The sequence below is a fragment of the Biomphalaria glabrata genome, chromosome 11, assembly GCF_947242115.1.
Source record: "Biomphalaria glabrata chromosome 11, xgBioGlab47.1, whole genome shotgun sequence".
Lineage (NCBI taxonomy): Eukaryota > Metazoa > Mollusca > Gastropoda > Planorbidae > Biomphalaria > Biomphalaria glabrata.
Genome location: NC_074721.1, coordinates 38,525,805 through 38,543,177, shown reverse-complemented (window position 1 = coordinate 38,543,177; position 17,373 = coordinate 38,525,805). Strand labels below are relative to the sequence as shown.

Sequence of the window (17,373 nt, the reverse complement as noted above, 5' to 3'; positions counted from 1 at the left end):
CCCTTTGTTAAGTCTCATATGACATTATAGTTTGGCCTGATATGACCCCTTTGTTAAGTCTCATTTGACCTTATAGTTTGGCCTGATATGACCCCTTTGTTAAGTCTCATTTGACCTTATAGTTTGGCCTGATATGACCCCTTTGTCAAGCCTCATATGACCTTATAGTTTGGCCTGATATGACCCCTTTGTCAAGCCTCATATGACCTTATAGTTTGTCCTGATATGACCCCTTTGTCAAGCCTCATATGACCTTATAGTTTGGCCTGATTTTGACTGCATAGTTTAGCCTGACATGGTAGTATAATTAGGAAAGATATAGCTCCATATTTTAGCCTGGTATGGCTGCATAGTTGCCCTGATATATTTCCATAGTTGGCCTGATATGGCCTCATAGTTTGGCATGATATGGCCCGGATGGCTGCCTGGTCGTGCGGTTTGCACGCTGGACTGTCGTTCAGATTTATCGATGGTCCCGGGTTCAAACCCTGCCCGCTCCCATCCCCCGTCGTCCTGCAGGAGGTTTGGACTAGGAAGTAATTATCTTCAACTCTGAAGGAACATCCGAAACATGTAAAACATTTTCCAAACATAGTTTGAGCATCATTTTTCTATCATAACTAACTAGAGTGATTTTGACAGTTTCATTCATACTAATGTGATAAAATTTACTACTATTATTCAAGTTGTGACTTGTGATAAAAATATTCAGTGAAGTGCTTTGTTATAAATGCTTCAATGCTTCCATTGTGAACCTAAGGCACTTTCAGTTTGGGAGACCACAAAATTTCTTCAAAACTCTACCTCTTTCTTTCATCTGTGAATTTAAGAAGATAGTTTTCACATGGCCATGAACTAATAAGATGCTTAATTAATTAGCAATAGATGTACAGGAGGTGTGGTGGCTGAGTGGCAAAGCATTTGGCTTCTGAACCAGAGTGTCCTGGGTTAGAATTCTGGTGAGGACTGGGATTTTTTATTTAGGATCTTAAGAGCTGTTCTGAGTCCATCCAGCTTTAATGGATACCTGACATTAGGCGGTTGGTCATTGTGCTGGCCACATGACACCCTTAGTAAATGTGGTCCACACTAAGATAACCTTTACATCATCTATAGACCCATAGTCTGAAAAGGGAAAATTTACTTTTATAGATGTTGAACTTAAACATTTGGAATAAAATAAAAAAAAAAACTATTAGATAATGTTTTCAATTGACAATATTCCCTAGTGCCATTAGAGAAATGGGTTGCCTGAATCAGCCAGGAAAACCAATGACTAAACAGATTAACATGCATGACTAGATTGACACATGAGATGCGTAGCATGCTATTATCTTAATTTTTCCAAGTTTGCAATCAATAAAGATAAGATAATTGTATGCTTTTATTTACAGTTTCAAGCATAAATCCTTTACAAACTTCTATTTGTCTATAGGTTGTGGAGGTGAATTCACCGCATTTAGAGGAATATTCCAGTCACCAAACTATCCTGATCCTTATCCTCCTAATAGTGATTGCCAATGGACCATTCGTGTAGCACAAGGGAGTAAGATTATTCTATCCTTTGATAGTCATTTCGGGGTTCATTGTTATGGAAATTACATAGAGGTAATTTATATGACTGCAGAGATTGATAGAATTTATATTTTTAATCACATTAATAAATTACAATACAAATTCTAACTATGCTCATTAAATTACTAAGACTTTCAATATTAATATATCAATTATATTAGTCTTTTAAAAGGCTATTTGATTTAATTAAGATTATATGTCTACATATATAGTGCCAAAACATCCTGTCGCCAAAACGGCATCGCCCTGCTTTATTTCATGGATGTGGACCATTGTAAGGACAATATAAGCGCATACCACATGGACAAGCAGCCATCCAATTTTTTATAAATCTCTTCATGGTATGTTGTTTCAAGTGTACTTCTTATCTTTTGATTTTTTTTAGGTACCAGAGGGCAGGAGAAAGACCAAACACTTGTGTGGCTATTATCCCCCAGCTCCTGTCACGTTTACCAATAATCTGGTGGTCATTAAGTTCAGAAGTAGCCCCTATGCAAGAGGAATCGGTTTCAGAGCTTCTTATGTCGCAGGTAAAGTTTGGCTCAAGGGTTTATCTGCCTTTGACCTAACTGATTTATTTCTCTCCAATTGAAACCAAAATAAAGGGGTCACGTCTGCAAGTTTCAACCAATAGAAATGAGTCAAGCGTTTACCCTATAATTTAAATTGTTGTAAAAAATTTTGTAAAATGTTTTGGATGTTCCTTCAGAGTTGAAGATAATTTACTTCCTAGTCCAAACCTCCAGCAGGATGACATGGGATGGCAGCAGGCAGGGTATGAACCTAGGAACATTGAGAAGTCTGAACGACAGTCCAGTGCGCATACCGCACTGCAAGGCGCCATTGTTATAGGAATTATTATTTGTTTTTATAATTTCTGGAAGTTCCTTCAGAAATGAAGATTATTACGCCCCTAATTTTGGGATCTTTGGGCGCCTGAGAGTCCACCCAACTCTACCTGACATTAGTTGGGGAAAAGTAAAGGCAGTCGATTTTTGTGCTGGCCACATGACACCATCGATAACCTTAGGCCACAGAAACAGATGACCTTTACATCATCCGCCTTATGGAGCACAATGCCTGAAAAGGGAATTTACTTTTTTTTTTTATTAAAATGTTCAGTAGTTAGTTATGACTAGTGTTTATATAGATATTACAATATATTAACTTAAATGTTATTATTTTTTTATTACAATATATTAACTTAAATGTTATTATTTTTTTATTACAATATATTAACTTAAATGTTATTATTTTTTTATTACAATATATTAACTTAAATGTTATTATTTTTTTATTTACAATATATTAACTTAAATGTTATTATTTTTTTATTACAATATATTAACTTAAATGTTATTATTTTTTTATTACAATATATTAACTTAAATGTTATTATTTTTTTATTACAATATATTAACTTAAATGTTATTATTTTTTTAGACTGCAACAACCGTCTTAATGGTACCTTCGGAGCCATTGAAAGCCCCAATTTCCCTAATCCTTACCCTCATGAAATTGATTGCTTGTGGACAATTGACGTACCGCTGGGCAACAAGATCAATTCCCACTTTGGTTTATTCAAACTGGAAGATAAACACAATGGAGTGTGCAACTATGACTATGTTGAGGTAAGGGTTCAGTCTTTGGCTTTCTTATCTCATGACTTTTACAAAACTTGTATTTATTCGAAATTATCAAACTTACTTTGTATCCAAGAATTTTATAATATATGTCATAATACATTTAAGAAAGACAAATCTGTATACGTTAACAGTAAAAGATCAAGGACTTTTTTTTTTTTACATAGACAAGACACATGCAGTGACTTCATGCCCTCACAAAGTCTAGTTCTAAGGTTTTATTCCCCTTGATTGTCAAACCTATTTCCAAACCGACAACTTCCCAGTGCTGTTCCAGGTCTAGGAACTAGGTACCAGGCAGGACCCAGGACTCCTCTTTTCTTTTTAGTTCCAGAAATCCAGGCTTTTTTTTTTCTTCTTCAAGCGTATGTCAACTCTGTCTCTCTAAATCAGGGGTTCTCAACCTGTGGATCGCGACCCCCCCCCATGGGGGTTGATTGACGATTTGCCAGGGGTCGCCTAAGACCATCGAAAATATGGATTGTTTTTGTCTATTCTCCTATTGTGTGTGTGTGTGGGGGGGGGGGTCGCGGCAGAGTGGGGGGTTGTAAAAAGGGGTCGCCGAGCTTAAAAGGTTGAGAACCGCTGCTCTAAATGGTCATCCAGACAGTGAGTCCATATCAGCTGTTGAATAGTGCACTGGTGGGTATCATAAGCCAAGTGCAGCGCATAGTTATTAGAATTAAGAGCAGAAGGAGATGACTATGTTAAGCTAAATGGAAACTATGATGCTAGCTTGGATAATGCTGAGAAGACAGAGCACTTTGGATAATTCATTTGGCACCTAAGGGACTAGGATAATATTATCAATTTCTACTTTTTCTTCTGACTTCTCATTATCTTGTTGAAGGGTTCAGATATAGAGTCCTGTATCTGAGATGAGCTGTGCAAGGATACACAGATCAGGCAGTAGTTCTCTTATTGTGTTTCGGGGCTAGCATCTTTTTTTGGACCTCTGAATATAGTATTCAGTTTAAGAGGACATGGCGGGCTTTCTCTGATAAAAGTACAAAAGGGCATTTTCTCTAATAATATCAACTATTAACAGAAATAATATCATGTTTTGAATCAAAGGCTCATCATATAAAATCTTGTAATTTTTTTTGGTTGAGGCTATAGAACTTGAGGGAGGGAGCTTACTGGCTGAGTGGTAAAGCACTTGGTTTGAATCTTGATGAAGACAGGGATTTTTAGGATGCCCATGAATCCATTCAGCTCTAGTTGGGAGAAGTAGCTCCAGCTGGAATAACCTGCCCAGTGTTCAGCCAAACATGCCGGGCTCAAATAGGTCTCACCAGCCACATGAGGAGGCACAAAACCCCAGTGCAAAGCCCTTGGCCTCCTGGATGGCAAAAGTGTCAAAATCGAACCTTGATGGCCAAGGATATAATATATATATATGTATATACTCATATATATATATATATTTGTAATGCTTCTAAACATTTTTATAATCAACACAGACTTGCTGTGTAGCTATAATCTAAATTGTTGTTAAGAAAACAAATATTTGATGTTTATTCTGTTTAGAACAAAAATCTAGGTTACACATTATTTTAATATTTATTTTCTTAAGAAAAAAATTAGCTCACAAAATACTAAATATTAATTTTGTTCAGAAAAAAATGTAAAATATTTATTCTGTTAAGAAAAAATTAGCAATTGAAATACTTAATGGTTATTCTGTTGCCAAAAAAAATAATTTAAAAGATATGTCTTCTTTTTCTTAGGTGCGTGGATCTAATCTTACAAATAATAAATTCTGTGGTGAAGATGCTCCTGTGAACAATTTTTTGTCTAATGCAAATACATTAGCAGTGCAGTTTCACAGTGATTCCTCACTTAGCCACTTAGGGTTTAAATTAGAATGGATTATTGAAGGTAAGTTTAAAAATAGCAAACCAATTGCCATGTAAAAATGTTTGTTTGTTTTGTTTGTTTGTAAAATGTTTTACATAATTCGGATGTTCCTTCAGAGTTGAAGATAGTTTACTTCCTAGTCCAAACCTCCCGCAGGACGACGGGGGATGGGAGCGGGCAGGGTTTGAACCCTCAACCGTCGATAAATCCGAACGACAGTCCAGCGAGCAAACCGCACGACCAGGCAGCCAGTGTAGAGCACTTAAAGTTTTGTTCAATAAGTATTTAAATGTCAATCTAATATTAAATTTCAATACTAGTTGAACCTAGCTAACATGATGAATTGAAATGGCTTAGATTTTTAAAGAAACCATCTCCTTTGTAATCTTATCTTATAAAATACAGACGTTACTTCAAAAAAATAGTTATGTCCTACACATCATGCTTCTAGTCATGCATGTCAACCAATGATTTAAATTCTGCCAAGTCATTGGTTTTCCTGGCTGTCTCGGCTACCCATTCCATGCTCAAATAGCGCTAGGGAAGAAGGAGCATTTGTAAAAAATTTGTCATAGTATATGGAACGAGGAATGTGCCTTTATCTTTGTGTCTTTCAGAGTATTTTATTAGATTTTGTTTTTATATTTGAAGATATTGGTTCAGTGTTTTATGTTTAATTGCTTCTTTACTTTTGAGCCTTCTGTCCTGAAGGCTTTCTAAATTTAGTGATTTTACTAAAGGTGTTACTCTAGTCAAATGTGAATATTTGTTTGTTATGAATCTCACTGCTCTATTTTGTGTCTGTTTTAGTTTCTTAATGTTTTCTTGAGTTGAGGGGTCCCAAACAGAGGATGCATATTCTATTATTGGCTTAGCCAAGTAATTGAAGCACAATCTTATTTTCTATGTATATAAAGATTAGCACAATCTCATTTTCTATGTTTATAAAGATTAGCACAATCTCATTTTCTATGTATATAAAGATTAGCACAATCTCATTTTCTATGTATATAAAGATTAGCACAATCTCATTTTCTATGTACTTAAAGATGACTAGTTTCATTTTTTGTGTACGCTTTTTATGGGTATGTTAGGAATCCTTCTACTTGGTTTTCATCAACTCTTATTTGGTTTTCTTCTTTTTGCATAGGTGTTTGTTACTTTTACACACTCATGCAAAGGGGATCAATCTAATAATGGCAATGTCTTACTTGCCGAAGATTAAGGAGGTGCAGTGTTTCACATGACTATGCCGACCCAGTTGCAGCATGTTTTTCTGCATCTCGTGCACACAAAGCTGTTGCAAATGGTGGTCTATTTAAGCTTTCTTTTTGTCTTCTGTACCTTCTTCAATAAGAGATTTCCTTTTCGTAGGATTAATCGATTACAGAGATACATTTATTGTTTTATTAACTTTATTGTTTCTGTTGTTCAAGATTTTAGGATATTGTTTCTTTACAAATGGTCCAAAGTTAAAAGAATATATAATGACATTTAAACCAATAATACTGAAAGGTCAATGTATACATAACAAATAGCCCATTGTTTCTTGTTGTAAGAGACTATTTGTTTTTATCAAATTAAAATTCCATTTTTGTTTTTGTATCATTATTAAGTAAGTGGAATTCTGTAACAGTAAGAAAAAGAAAGAAAAAAAAACAACAGCCTACTCTATAAAAACATTTTAGTGACTATAAACAAAAAAACCCAACAAAACTGTTATCCTCCAATGGTTATAGGCCACTAAGAGGTACACCACCACTGTTGAGGGTTTTAAAGTTGTTTACTGGTGGATTCTTTGGTTTTTATCCAGTATTATAGATACACCCATCTTCGACATGTGTATACGATTACCTGTTGGTTAATTTCACAAAATAGGCTCTTTATTTCACCTGTGCTTTAGATCCCTGAATCCTGATGGAAAACCTTAAATTGAATCAAAGCTTTTTTGTTTACAGTTTATAATATATTTTATATTTAAATTTCAAAAATACTTTTTTTAACTCATTGTTTCAGGGTGTGGAGAGACCTTTAACCTAAACACTGGAATAATTACGAGTCCGAACTATCCAAGGTCATATAATAATAGTCAGACTTGCATTTGGGATATCACAGTTTCCGAAGGCAATGTGGTCAATCTTACCCTAACAGATTTTGATGTAGAAACTCACAGCAATTGTTATTTTGATGGCTTGTTTGTGAGTAGTTTTCATAGTTACATTGTCTTTTTTTTCCCCAGAATATGGTTGTCTTGTAGTATGCACTTTGGATTGTTGACATGGTAGTGCAGGGTTCAAATCTTACTCAGTGGCTTAGCTAGGGTGGTTGGAGGGAGGGGGGTTCAAATTTACCCCCTACCCCACTTAGGAGAGGCCGCCAAATGAGGGTCCGAAATTTGTTTTTACATTAAATATTCTTATGTTGAATGTCAAAGTGCAAGGGCCCCTAAAGAGTTCAAGCCATCTTGGCCCCCAAATCCCTAGCTGTGCCATTGACTTTCACTAAGCGCCCCTCTGTTGACCTTGCCAACTTATCATCTGATCTTGTTCCAAGCAGATGAAAATTTTCATACTTGTTTTATTTTGTTTTTTTTGAAAGCTTTAATCCTAAGACATTCAGACTAGAGAAACAAGGCTTAAGACCATGATTAATGATGGTGTCATGTGGCCAGCACAGCGAGCAACTGCCTTTACTTTTCCCCAACAAATGTCAGGTAACCATAAGAGCTGGGTGGACTCAGAGGCACCCATAAATCCCAAAATTGACCAGAATTTGAACCCGGGAACCCTCGGTTTGATAGCCAAGCAGTTTACCGCTCGGCCACCGCGCCTCATACAATACAACCTGATGGATAAATTATGACAGACTGATGAGTCCTTCTTTTATGCCCACACCAAGCATTCCATATTGCAATCTAATGGGGGTGAGGGGTCATTTTGCCTTTTTATTTGGTCTTTCTATATTCTCTCTATAAATGTTTCTGCCAGATGCTACATTAATGCTGACATGGGTGTCCAGAAATGGCCAAACCAGAGATTATATAGTGAAAATCAGCAAAGTAAAGTAAGGTTCCTCTTTCAGACCTTGTGATCTATAAGGCAGATAATGTTAAAGTCAACTGTTTCTTTGGCCAACGGTTAACAAGCACGGTGTTATTTGGCCAACACAATGACCAACTGCCTTTAATTTCCCCAACTTAAGTCAGGCACCCATTAGAGTTGGGTGGACTCAGGGGCGCCAAAAAAATCCAGAAATCCAAAACCCATTCTTCACTGAGATTTGAACCCATCAAGTTCGGAAGCCAAGCACTTCACTCGGCCGCCACACCTTCTCATATGCTAGTCAATAATATGTTTCTTTCTCCTCCCGTGTAGGTGTATTCAGAGGACATCAGTGAAGAGCCAATTGTCACTCTGTGCCACACTCAGAACTCTACCCAGTCTGTGACATCAGAGAGCAACCACATGATTGTTTTGTTTAAGAGTGACTCAAGTGTAGTTGGCAGAGGATTTAATGCCATTTTCAATGCAGTTCAAAGAAGTAATCACTTATTAAAATATTTTGAATACATCTATGTTTTGTGGAGGGAGGGGATAGAGAAGTGTTTTTTTTTTTCTGGTTGTCAAGGAAGTATGTCTAATCTAATTTTACTTGTAAAGGTCAGTCAGAATGAAATGAGAGAATGGCTGGTAGTGTGAGGGCAGTTGAAAGTGTGTATAATAAAGTTGATGTTACTGAGTTATTTAGTATTATCATAGTTACAGCAGGATGAACCTAAGAACCTAAGGATGACTAGACAGTGGTGAGGTACTAGTTGATTTTCTATAGTATTAATTAGAGAGCTGTAACAATGGTCGTATTGGCAAGAATGTATTTAAAACATACTATAGACCAGTGATGCCCAACGTTATTTGGTCTGCGGGCCATTTTAATTTTCAGCATTCGTGTCGCGGGCCATATCATCAAAAAGAAAAAAAATTAAATATACAATAAGCTATTTTTGTTAGTTTTATTTGTGCACCTACTTACATAAATTAATGTGATGCATGAAGTTTATCCAAAACCATCTTCTGAATATCTGGCTGCATAGATGAAACACCAAGTAGGAGCACTGAATCAAGATGTTCATCCGTAAGGCGATTACGTAACATGGTTTTCGCCCGTTTCATCATTGAAAAAGTTTGTTCACACAAATAAGTGCTTGAAAACATTGTGATCATCCTTAGCGCTTGTTTTCGAAGATTTGGAAACGCTTCCTCAGGTAACATGGAGTAGAAGTCAATAGTCTGCATCACTTGAAATTTGTCAAACAGGAATGTCTGGCTTTGTAAGTCAACCAGTTCCAGATCTGCCGGAGCATTTGACACATCGGCAGCAATCGGATTTTCAAAAAGACGGATTTCATTTTTTGAATTCTGAAAATCCACAAATCTTTCACTGAAATTATTCATCAAGAGCCTCAGAAGTTGGATCATTCTTTCTGTTGGGAAAGACACATTTAGTTGCTTATCATTTTGTAAGTGGCACAGGTTGGAAAGTGGACAAGATGCATTTTTTCTGCCTGTTGAATGAAGAGTTGCAATTTTGTTTGAAAATCACATATGTCTGCATACACATACGAAATCAATTTGGCTTTACCTTGTAGTTTGGTGTTGAGTTCATTTAGATGTGATGTCGCATAAAATAGCCAAATCCCACAACCATGAGGGGTCGTTCAGTTATGGCACTTGTTTTGATTTATCAGTCATAAATATTTCAATTTCGAGTCTCAAATCAAAACAACGTTTTAACACCTCTCCTCGGCTTAACCAGCCCCCCCCCCCCGCACCTCACTGGGAAATAGAACGTCTTCATATTCAGACTCTATTTGTGTCAGAAAATCTTTGAAAGTTCTGTGATTCAACGTTCTTGTGATTTGATTAAATTTACAGTGCTGAGCACAATCATTATCACATGGTCCAGATTCAAAACCTTTCCACAGAGATTTTGTTGGTGAATGATGCAGTGAAGCCCCAGGGGTTCAGTTCCATTTGACTCAACAACTTTTTTAATAACTCTTGCTGTCATTCAACTGTGACATCCAACCATATTTCTAGCGCCATCAAGTAATCACTCCAACTAATTTATTCCAAGGAAGAGCAAGGTCCTCTATGATGGTTGAAACTTCTTTGAACAAGCCTTCTCCAGTTGTAGTCCCATGCATGCTCCTCAAAGCTTCTCACTCCTCTTTTACATCAAAATTACTGTTTGTACCGCGAATAAATACCAAGAGTTGCGGAGTATCAGTTATGTCAGTGGACTCGTCAGCAGCAATAGAAAACATTTCGAATTCTGCTGCTCTGTCTTTTAATTGTGAATGAAGATTTTCACCCATATCTTCCACTCGCCATGTAATTGTCATGCGAGAAAGGCTGACAGCTTCTACTGCATTCTTCTTTTCCGGACACATTTCTTCCATCACTGCTAGCAAGCACTTTTTTACACATTCGCCATCGGAAAAAGTCTTCATTGCTCTACTTAAGATGTGAGCCACTCTGTAGCTGGCCCTTATCGCAGACTCATTTTCTTGTCTCTTTTTGTTAAATATTCTTGTCACTCCCCCAATCTCTAGTCGTAACTTGGCAATCTTGTCTTCGCGGCTCAAACCAAGAATGCTATCATATGTGTTTATGTGTTTGGCTTCATAATGCCTTTTAATGTTATGTTCTTTAAAAACAGCCACACTTTCTTTACAAATCAAACTATCATATTCCACAAAAAAGTAAAGATCTGTCCACTTTTCCTGAAAGTTTCTACATTCAGAGTCCACTTTTCGTTTCTTATGTTCTCCCATTTCATTAAATCACAAACGTTAAACACTACGGTACCAATCGCTTTGATATCAAAAGAACACGACCCAAAACAATGCATCAATGATGCTTTGTGTTGCACACACAAGGTGTCAAGGACACAGCTAGCTCAAGACAGTAGCGTTATTTTTTAATAATTAAAAATAACTGTCTAGTTTTATCGTCATTGAAAAAAAACAACACTTGTGTTCTTACAATACAAAAAATATTTACCATGAATATTAGAATACCAAACATAAAGATGGAATTCATCAAAGATTGAGTAAGAATCCTAACTTAAAGAGAATATTCTTTCATCATTCTAATTTTTTTATTTTTTAAATTCTTTTTAATTTTTACATTTTGTTCCAATGCTTTGGCGGGCCGGATAGAAGCACGTCGATGCGGCCCGCGGGCCGTAGTTTGGGCATCGCTGCTATTCATGAATAGTAATGTTAGAGTTCTTAATATACTTATATATCTAATTATGTTTGATTTAAAACTGGTGTGAAATTTTCTTTTAAAGTAAAAAATTAAATTACTTTATTTTCCCTTTTCATATTCTTTGCAAAGGGCTTTCATCTGCTCCTTGGCCCTTAAAATTTTGATAGTTACTGCATCACTAGTTAAATATAATATCTATTCATTCTTCTGATTATGAATGCTGGCTTTGATCACTCTGTTTTCATAGCGAGATTATTTCATCTTTAAATGAGATGGAGGTGACAACAGAATTAGTCCATTGACCCCTTTTTGAAATTGTCCACAATGTAGCGCCCAAGCGAAAAATCATCTTTGTTTTTGCTAATGTTAAAAACTAAAATCATGATTTAAATTTCTTCTATGAATTGCCAGATCTTCATTACAAATGAAGGTTTTTATTTGTCTGCTTTAACTATTGGAATAAAACCATGGCGTCAAAAATCGTCATTATATTATATTTTTTCTGAGATCCTTTTTCATGAATTGTTCCATAATAAAATTATTACCTTTAATGACATGATGGATATACTTTTACAAATATTTGTGATGCGATAATCAAAATACTTGTAAAGATTCTGATTCAGTTGTTTTTAAAATCTATCTTGGAATTACAATTATAGGAAAAATTGTAACTATGCATGAAAACTTTTGAACAATGGCAAGTTTTTTAGAAAAAAAAAACTATTGTTCCAATGGTCTTAATCACCTACAGAAAGCATCTTTGGTGAAAGCGCTCAAGAAGTCTTAGCTGTTTTCTGTATAGGGAAATGCAGAAGAACACATAACGGTCAAGTGAATCGCATTAAATCATTAAATATTTTTGTGTTGTCCCTTTTTTTAAGCGTGTGGTAAAGATTTTACAACCAGGAGTGGCACTCTCACCTCCAAAAACTACCCCAATGCCTACGATGTCAGAAATAGTGTTGAATGTTCTTGGACGATAAAGGTGGAAGCCAACCATATAGTCAATTTAACCTTTTCAGAATTGGATTTAAATTGCCAGAATGATGATTTTATTGATGTAAGTAATAGTGATGGCATTTATTAATATTACTAGCAGTACGCACCGGTTAAGCTCTTTGATTTGTTCCTAGGCTTTTTATTTTTACTATGGCCGGATTGGTTCCCAGGCTTTATATTATTATTATTTTAATAAATGGGTCACATTTTGAGGATCAACCCAACATACATTTTTAGCCCATGTTATATGTTAAAATATAGCCTATATATATTTAGAATGAAATTTCATAGCCTGCTTTTTTTTCTTTCTTTATCTCTCTCTCTCTGGAAGCCCCATTTTCTCTTTTTTTTTTTTTTTACCTACGCATCGTAATTTCTCCCACATAGACTTGATTTGGAAAGACCCGCTTCATAATGCACCCCCAACACATAGACCTACATGCTCTCATATTTTGGGACAGTTAATTCTTGTGGCACTTTTTCCTATCCCCCTCCCCTGTCCCGCCAACAACAAAAACTTCCATTTGTCGTTCCTACATTTATCCTCGAAATAAAAATGAATATCAATTCGGTTTAAATTAATTGGAATGGTTTATTAGACCCATTTTGAATGTTGCAAAATGACCATAGATCTAGATTCTCAGTGCTATTAGGATTTAGTTGTTTTTTTTGTTTTAGACAGTACCATTCCTTGCTCGTTCTCTCTCTTGAACCAGGGGTTCCGGGCTCAAATCCTGGTGAAGACTGAGATTTTTAATTTCGGGATCTTTGGGCGCGTCTGAGTCCACCCAGCTCTAAATGGGTACCTGACATTAGCTGGCCACATGACACCCTCATTAACCGTTAGCCACAGAAACAGATGACCTTTTCATCATCTGCCCTAAAGACCATAAGGTCTGAAAGGGAAACTTTACTATATAGATCTTTGTGAAGGTAACTAAACAATTTCATAGTAAGCAATTACTAAGAGGTAAAATAAATGTTTCTACTAAATTGAACATTTTACATTGTTAGGCTACCCCAATATGCATCAATTTGTGGACATAAAAAAGAGAAGTTTATTCATATGCTTTAGATCTAGGTAAAAAAATAATTCCTGAAGTGTTTTTGAGTCTATTTTGAAAAAGAAGTGAAATTGTAATGACCCAAGGCATACTAAAAATAAGTTAACTTAGGGAAAAAGATATTTGTTAAAAAAATGCTTTACATGTAGACTGTGGCATTTTAAGGAAATACCAAAAGTAAACTACAAAGGTTTGATAGAAAGCACCTGTGTACAAAGTTTGATGAGGATACGTTCAAGTTTAAGAGATCACATGATCAATGAATTAGTCAAGGAGTGGTATTTTGCACTTATATGTATGTTATAATATTATTCAAAAAAGTTCAGAATGTATATTACCAAGAATATTAATTATCCAAGCATTTGTAATATTTGTGAATGGCCAAACATTCTAAAAAGTTGGGTGCCATTGAACTTCTGAATCTCCCAAGTTTTATGACAAGTAACCACCACTAGAAGTTAACTCTTTGTTTTGTCTTGCCAACTTTGAATGTTTTTCTCACCATATTTTCTGATACATAGTTTATTCTTTCTGTCCATAGTCCTTTTGTCATCATCATCAAACTCCATTAAAGTAAAGCCTCGAATCCTCTCTAATAAAATAAAAGTAAAAAAAGTTCCAATTTCAGACTTGTGATCTATAAAGCAGATGATTTAAAGATCAACTGTTTCTTTGGTCAATGGTTAATGAGCAGGGGGTCATGTGGCCAGCCCAACGACCAACTGTCTTTACTTTCCCCAACTTAAGTCAGGTACCCAATAGAGTTGGGTGGACTTTGGGGTGTCCTAAAAATCCAGAAATTCCATATCCCATGGAGATGGAGATTCTTGGAGATTTGAACCTAGGACCTCAGGTTCAGAAGCCTAGCACTTAAACACGCAGCCACCCTTTTCTGAATGCCCTAGACAAAAAAGACATGGTATTAGGATATTGAAACTCTTTTGTTACATTTATTTTTATTACTGATAATTTGGGTTTTTGGCACATCGGCACAATTTAGGCCTTTTTTATTTTATATAAAAAATTACATATTGTACTTTACTAGAACTAGAAAGTATTAGTTCAAACTGTTTCTCCCTTCAGATTTATAGTGGAGAGAATAGCCTTGGGACACCACTAGCCTCATCATTATGCCAGTTGGGAAATACATCTTTTTATCTCAGTGAATCAAATCAGATGTTCATTCGTATGAGAATTCATTATTCCTGGTACAATAGTCACAAAGGATTTAGAGCCACTTACATAACAGGTAACGTTTCACCGAAACTTATAGCTGAACATGTAATTAAGATGTAGAAATGTAGTGGTCTCCTGAACCTCAGAATTATAAAAAATTTGTGCGGAATAAACACAAAATCTCTAAGACTTCAAGTTTATAATAATTAAGAATTAACACAAGGCGTCAAGTCTAATAACTTAAAAGTCATGATATGCTCTCTTTTTTTTACAAATATTTCCGTGACATGAAATTTGATCTTCAATCTGGAACTTGCAGCTTGTGGAGGCACCTTAGACGCAGATGAAGGTATAATTATGTCTCCCTTCTTTCCTGGACGCTATAACCGAAACTCTGACTGTGTCTGGCACATTACAAGGAGTAAGTTCTTCTATTTCTCTCCAGTTATTAAATTCACAAATAAAAAAAAGATTTAATAAATAACTTTACATTTGTTTGATGAAGTATAGTAAAGTAATACCAATAGTAAAGTTCCCCATTCAGACCTTGTGGTCTTTAGGGCAAATGATGTGAGGTATATATTTGGTAAACTAAATCCGAATGCCAGAAATAAAAAAAAACAAAAACAGTTTGAGTGCTGGCGCAAGGCCTAGGTCTGGATATCAACTCAGGCCAAACTTTGACTTAACGCACTGATGGGGAGGGGGGGGGGGAGAGGGGAAATAGTGCCTCATGTTCTTATTGTTAGGTCTGTGAAGTCACAAGTTCTTGAACTGCTTGGCGACGTACATGCACAATGCACAACAGCAGGATTTCTGTCTAAGGCTTCTGCAAGGGAGACTTCTCAAGCCCTCACTTAAATGGAGTTATATGGTGATAAAGACTCACTGTCTAAAGTCATCATTTAAGAAACAGCAGTGGACATGAAAAAAAGGGTCGTCCAAAAAACCTGGATGGACAGTGTAAAAGAATGGACCGGCCTCTCACTTGATATCCTACGAGCAGCTGCTGACCGGGAAAAGTGGGAGGGATTTGGTGAAGTGAACTGTCACAGCACCCCTACGACAAAAGTCAAGGGACAGATGATGGTGATAAAAATAAAATATAGAAACAGTAATAAAAGCACATCTGTATTTAGTTATGTAGATTTTTTTAATAAGAGCACATCTGTATCTAGTTATGTAGCTTTTTTTTAATAAGAGCTAATCTGCATCTAGTTAGGTAGATTTTTTTTAATAAGAGCCAATCTGCATCTAGTTATGTAGCTTTTTTAATAAGAGTATATCTGTATCTAGTTAAGTAGCTTTTTTTTTTATTTTTACACTCTAATGAAGATTTTTAAAAAAATTGTGTTTATGAAAGCAACTTGAAATGTCTGATGCTAAATGAACTAACTCTTTATTATGTCTTTCTCATACAGCTCCAGTCTATTTAACATTTTCTCATATGGACATACCTGACTACAATCCATGTACTACAAGTTATCTTTTCCTGAGCTATGGTGAAAATAACAACACGTATTGTGGCCAGGCTGTTCCTCGTCCTATTTATTCTGAAAATTCACCCATTATGGTCAACTTCCATTCTGGGTACTTATTTGGCACTGGATTCAAAGCCAAATTCTCTACTTATTTGACATGTAAGTTTCATCAGTATTTGAAGTAAAATTTCTTCTTTCATTATTATTATAGTGTATCATTAATGAGGTACAAAAGTTTTGTTTAAATATATAGTGACTAGCTTGACAAGCCAATCAGATTACAGGAAAGTAAAATTTAATCACATTACAGGAAGTAAAATTTCTTTTTTCATTATAATAGTGTATCATTAATGAGGTACAAAAGTTTTGTTTAAATATATAGTGACTAGCTTGACAAGCCAATCAGATTACAGGAAAGTAAAATTTAATCACATTACAGGAAGTAAAATTTCTTTTTTCATTATAATAGTGTGTCATTAATGAGGTACAAAAGTTTTGTTTAAATATATAGTGACTAGCTTGACAAGCCAATCAGATTACAGGAAAGTAAAATTCAATCATATTACAGGAAGTAAAATTTCTTCTTTCCTTTAATAGTGTATCATTAATGAGGTACAAAAGTTTTGTTTAAATATATAGTGACTAGCTTGACAAGTCAATCAGATTACAGGAATTGTCAAAAGTAAAACAAAAAAACAACACTTTTTCTTTTTTGTTTGTTCTGGGTCTTGTTATAGGTCCTAATGATTGATTTTTATATAGCAGCATCATATTACGTCAATGGCAAAGAGTTTTGGATATGCATAATTTTGATGTTGTCACTATTTACTGACAAGAGGTGCTAGTCTGATTGTTCATTAGATTTTTTGGGTTAATCATACATTTATATTTTAAAATCTGCACAATGATTGGACATTTAGTTAATAGAGCTATTCTTGTTGGTTGATGCTTTAATAGGGTCCACTCCTGATTTTTCCTGAAGGAAGATTTCTAAAGGAAGGTTTGAATTCAGAGTAACTCAGACATTATTTGCAACATGCAAATAATTTTTTTTTTTTACATTTCTGTGATATCAGTACAGTGCTCTGACAATTACAATTTGTAATCATCTGAGCTCTGACAATAACTGCAATGTGTAATTATATCTGCCCTGCCAATGTCATCTGTAAACATCTCTATTTTATAGGTTCTGGAAACCTAACTGTAATGTGTAATTATATCTGTCCTGACTATGTAATCTGTAAACATCTCTATTTTATAGGCTCTGGAAACCTAACTGTAATGTGTAATTATATCTGCCCTC

The 17,373-nt window shown here is 35.3% G+C and overlaps 1 protein-coding gene across 2 annotated transcripts in view; it reads left to right on the top strand.

Annotated features, from left to right (window-relative positions):
* LOC106055031 (cubilin-like) overlaps positions 1–17,373 on the top strand; it is a 143,520-nt gene that overhangs the window by 65,765 nt on the left and 60,382 nt on the right. For both annotated transcript variants that reach the window (XM_056045610.1, XM_056045611.1), the window contains exons 27-36: positions 1,436–1,608; positions 1,961–2,105; positions 3,019–3,206; positions 4,949–5,099; positions 7,095–7,276; positions 8,453–8,618; positions 12,232–12,410; positions 14,497–14,662; positions 14,909–15,010; positions 16,011–16,229. In XM_056045610.1, coding sequence (XP_055901585.1) covers positions 1,436–1,608; positions 1,961–2,105; positions 3,019–3,206; positions 4,949–5,099; positions 7,095–7,276; positions 8,453–8,618; positions 12,232–12,410; positions 14,497–14,662; positions 14,909–15,010; positions 16,011–16,229 — 1,671 coding nt within the window. The remainder of the gene's footprint in view (positions 1–1,435; positions 1,609–1,960; positions 2,106–3,018; positions 3,207–4,948; positions 5,100–7,094; positions 7,277–8,452; positions 8,619–12,231; positions 12,411–14,496; positions 14,663–14,908; positions 15,011–16,010; positions 16,230–17,373) is intronic.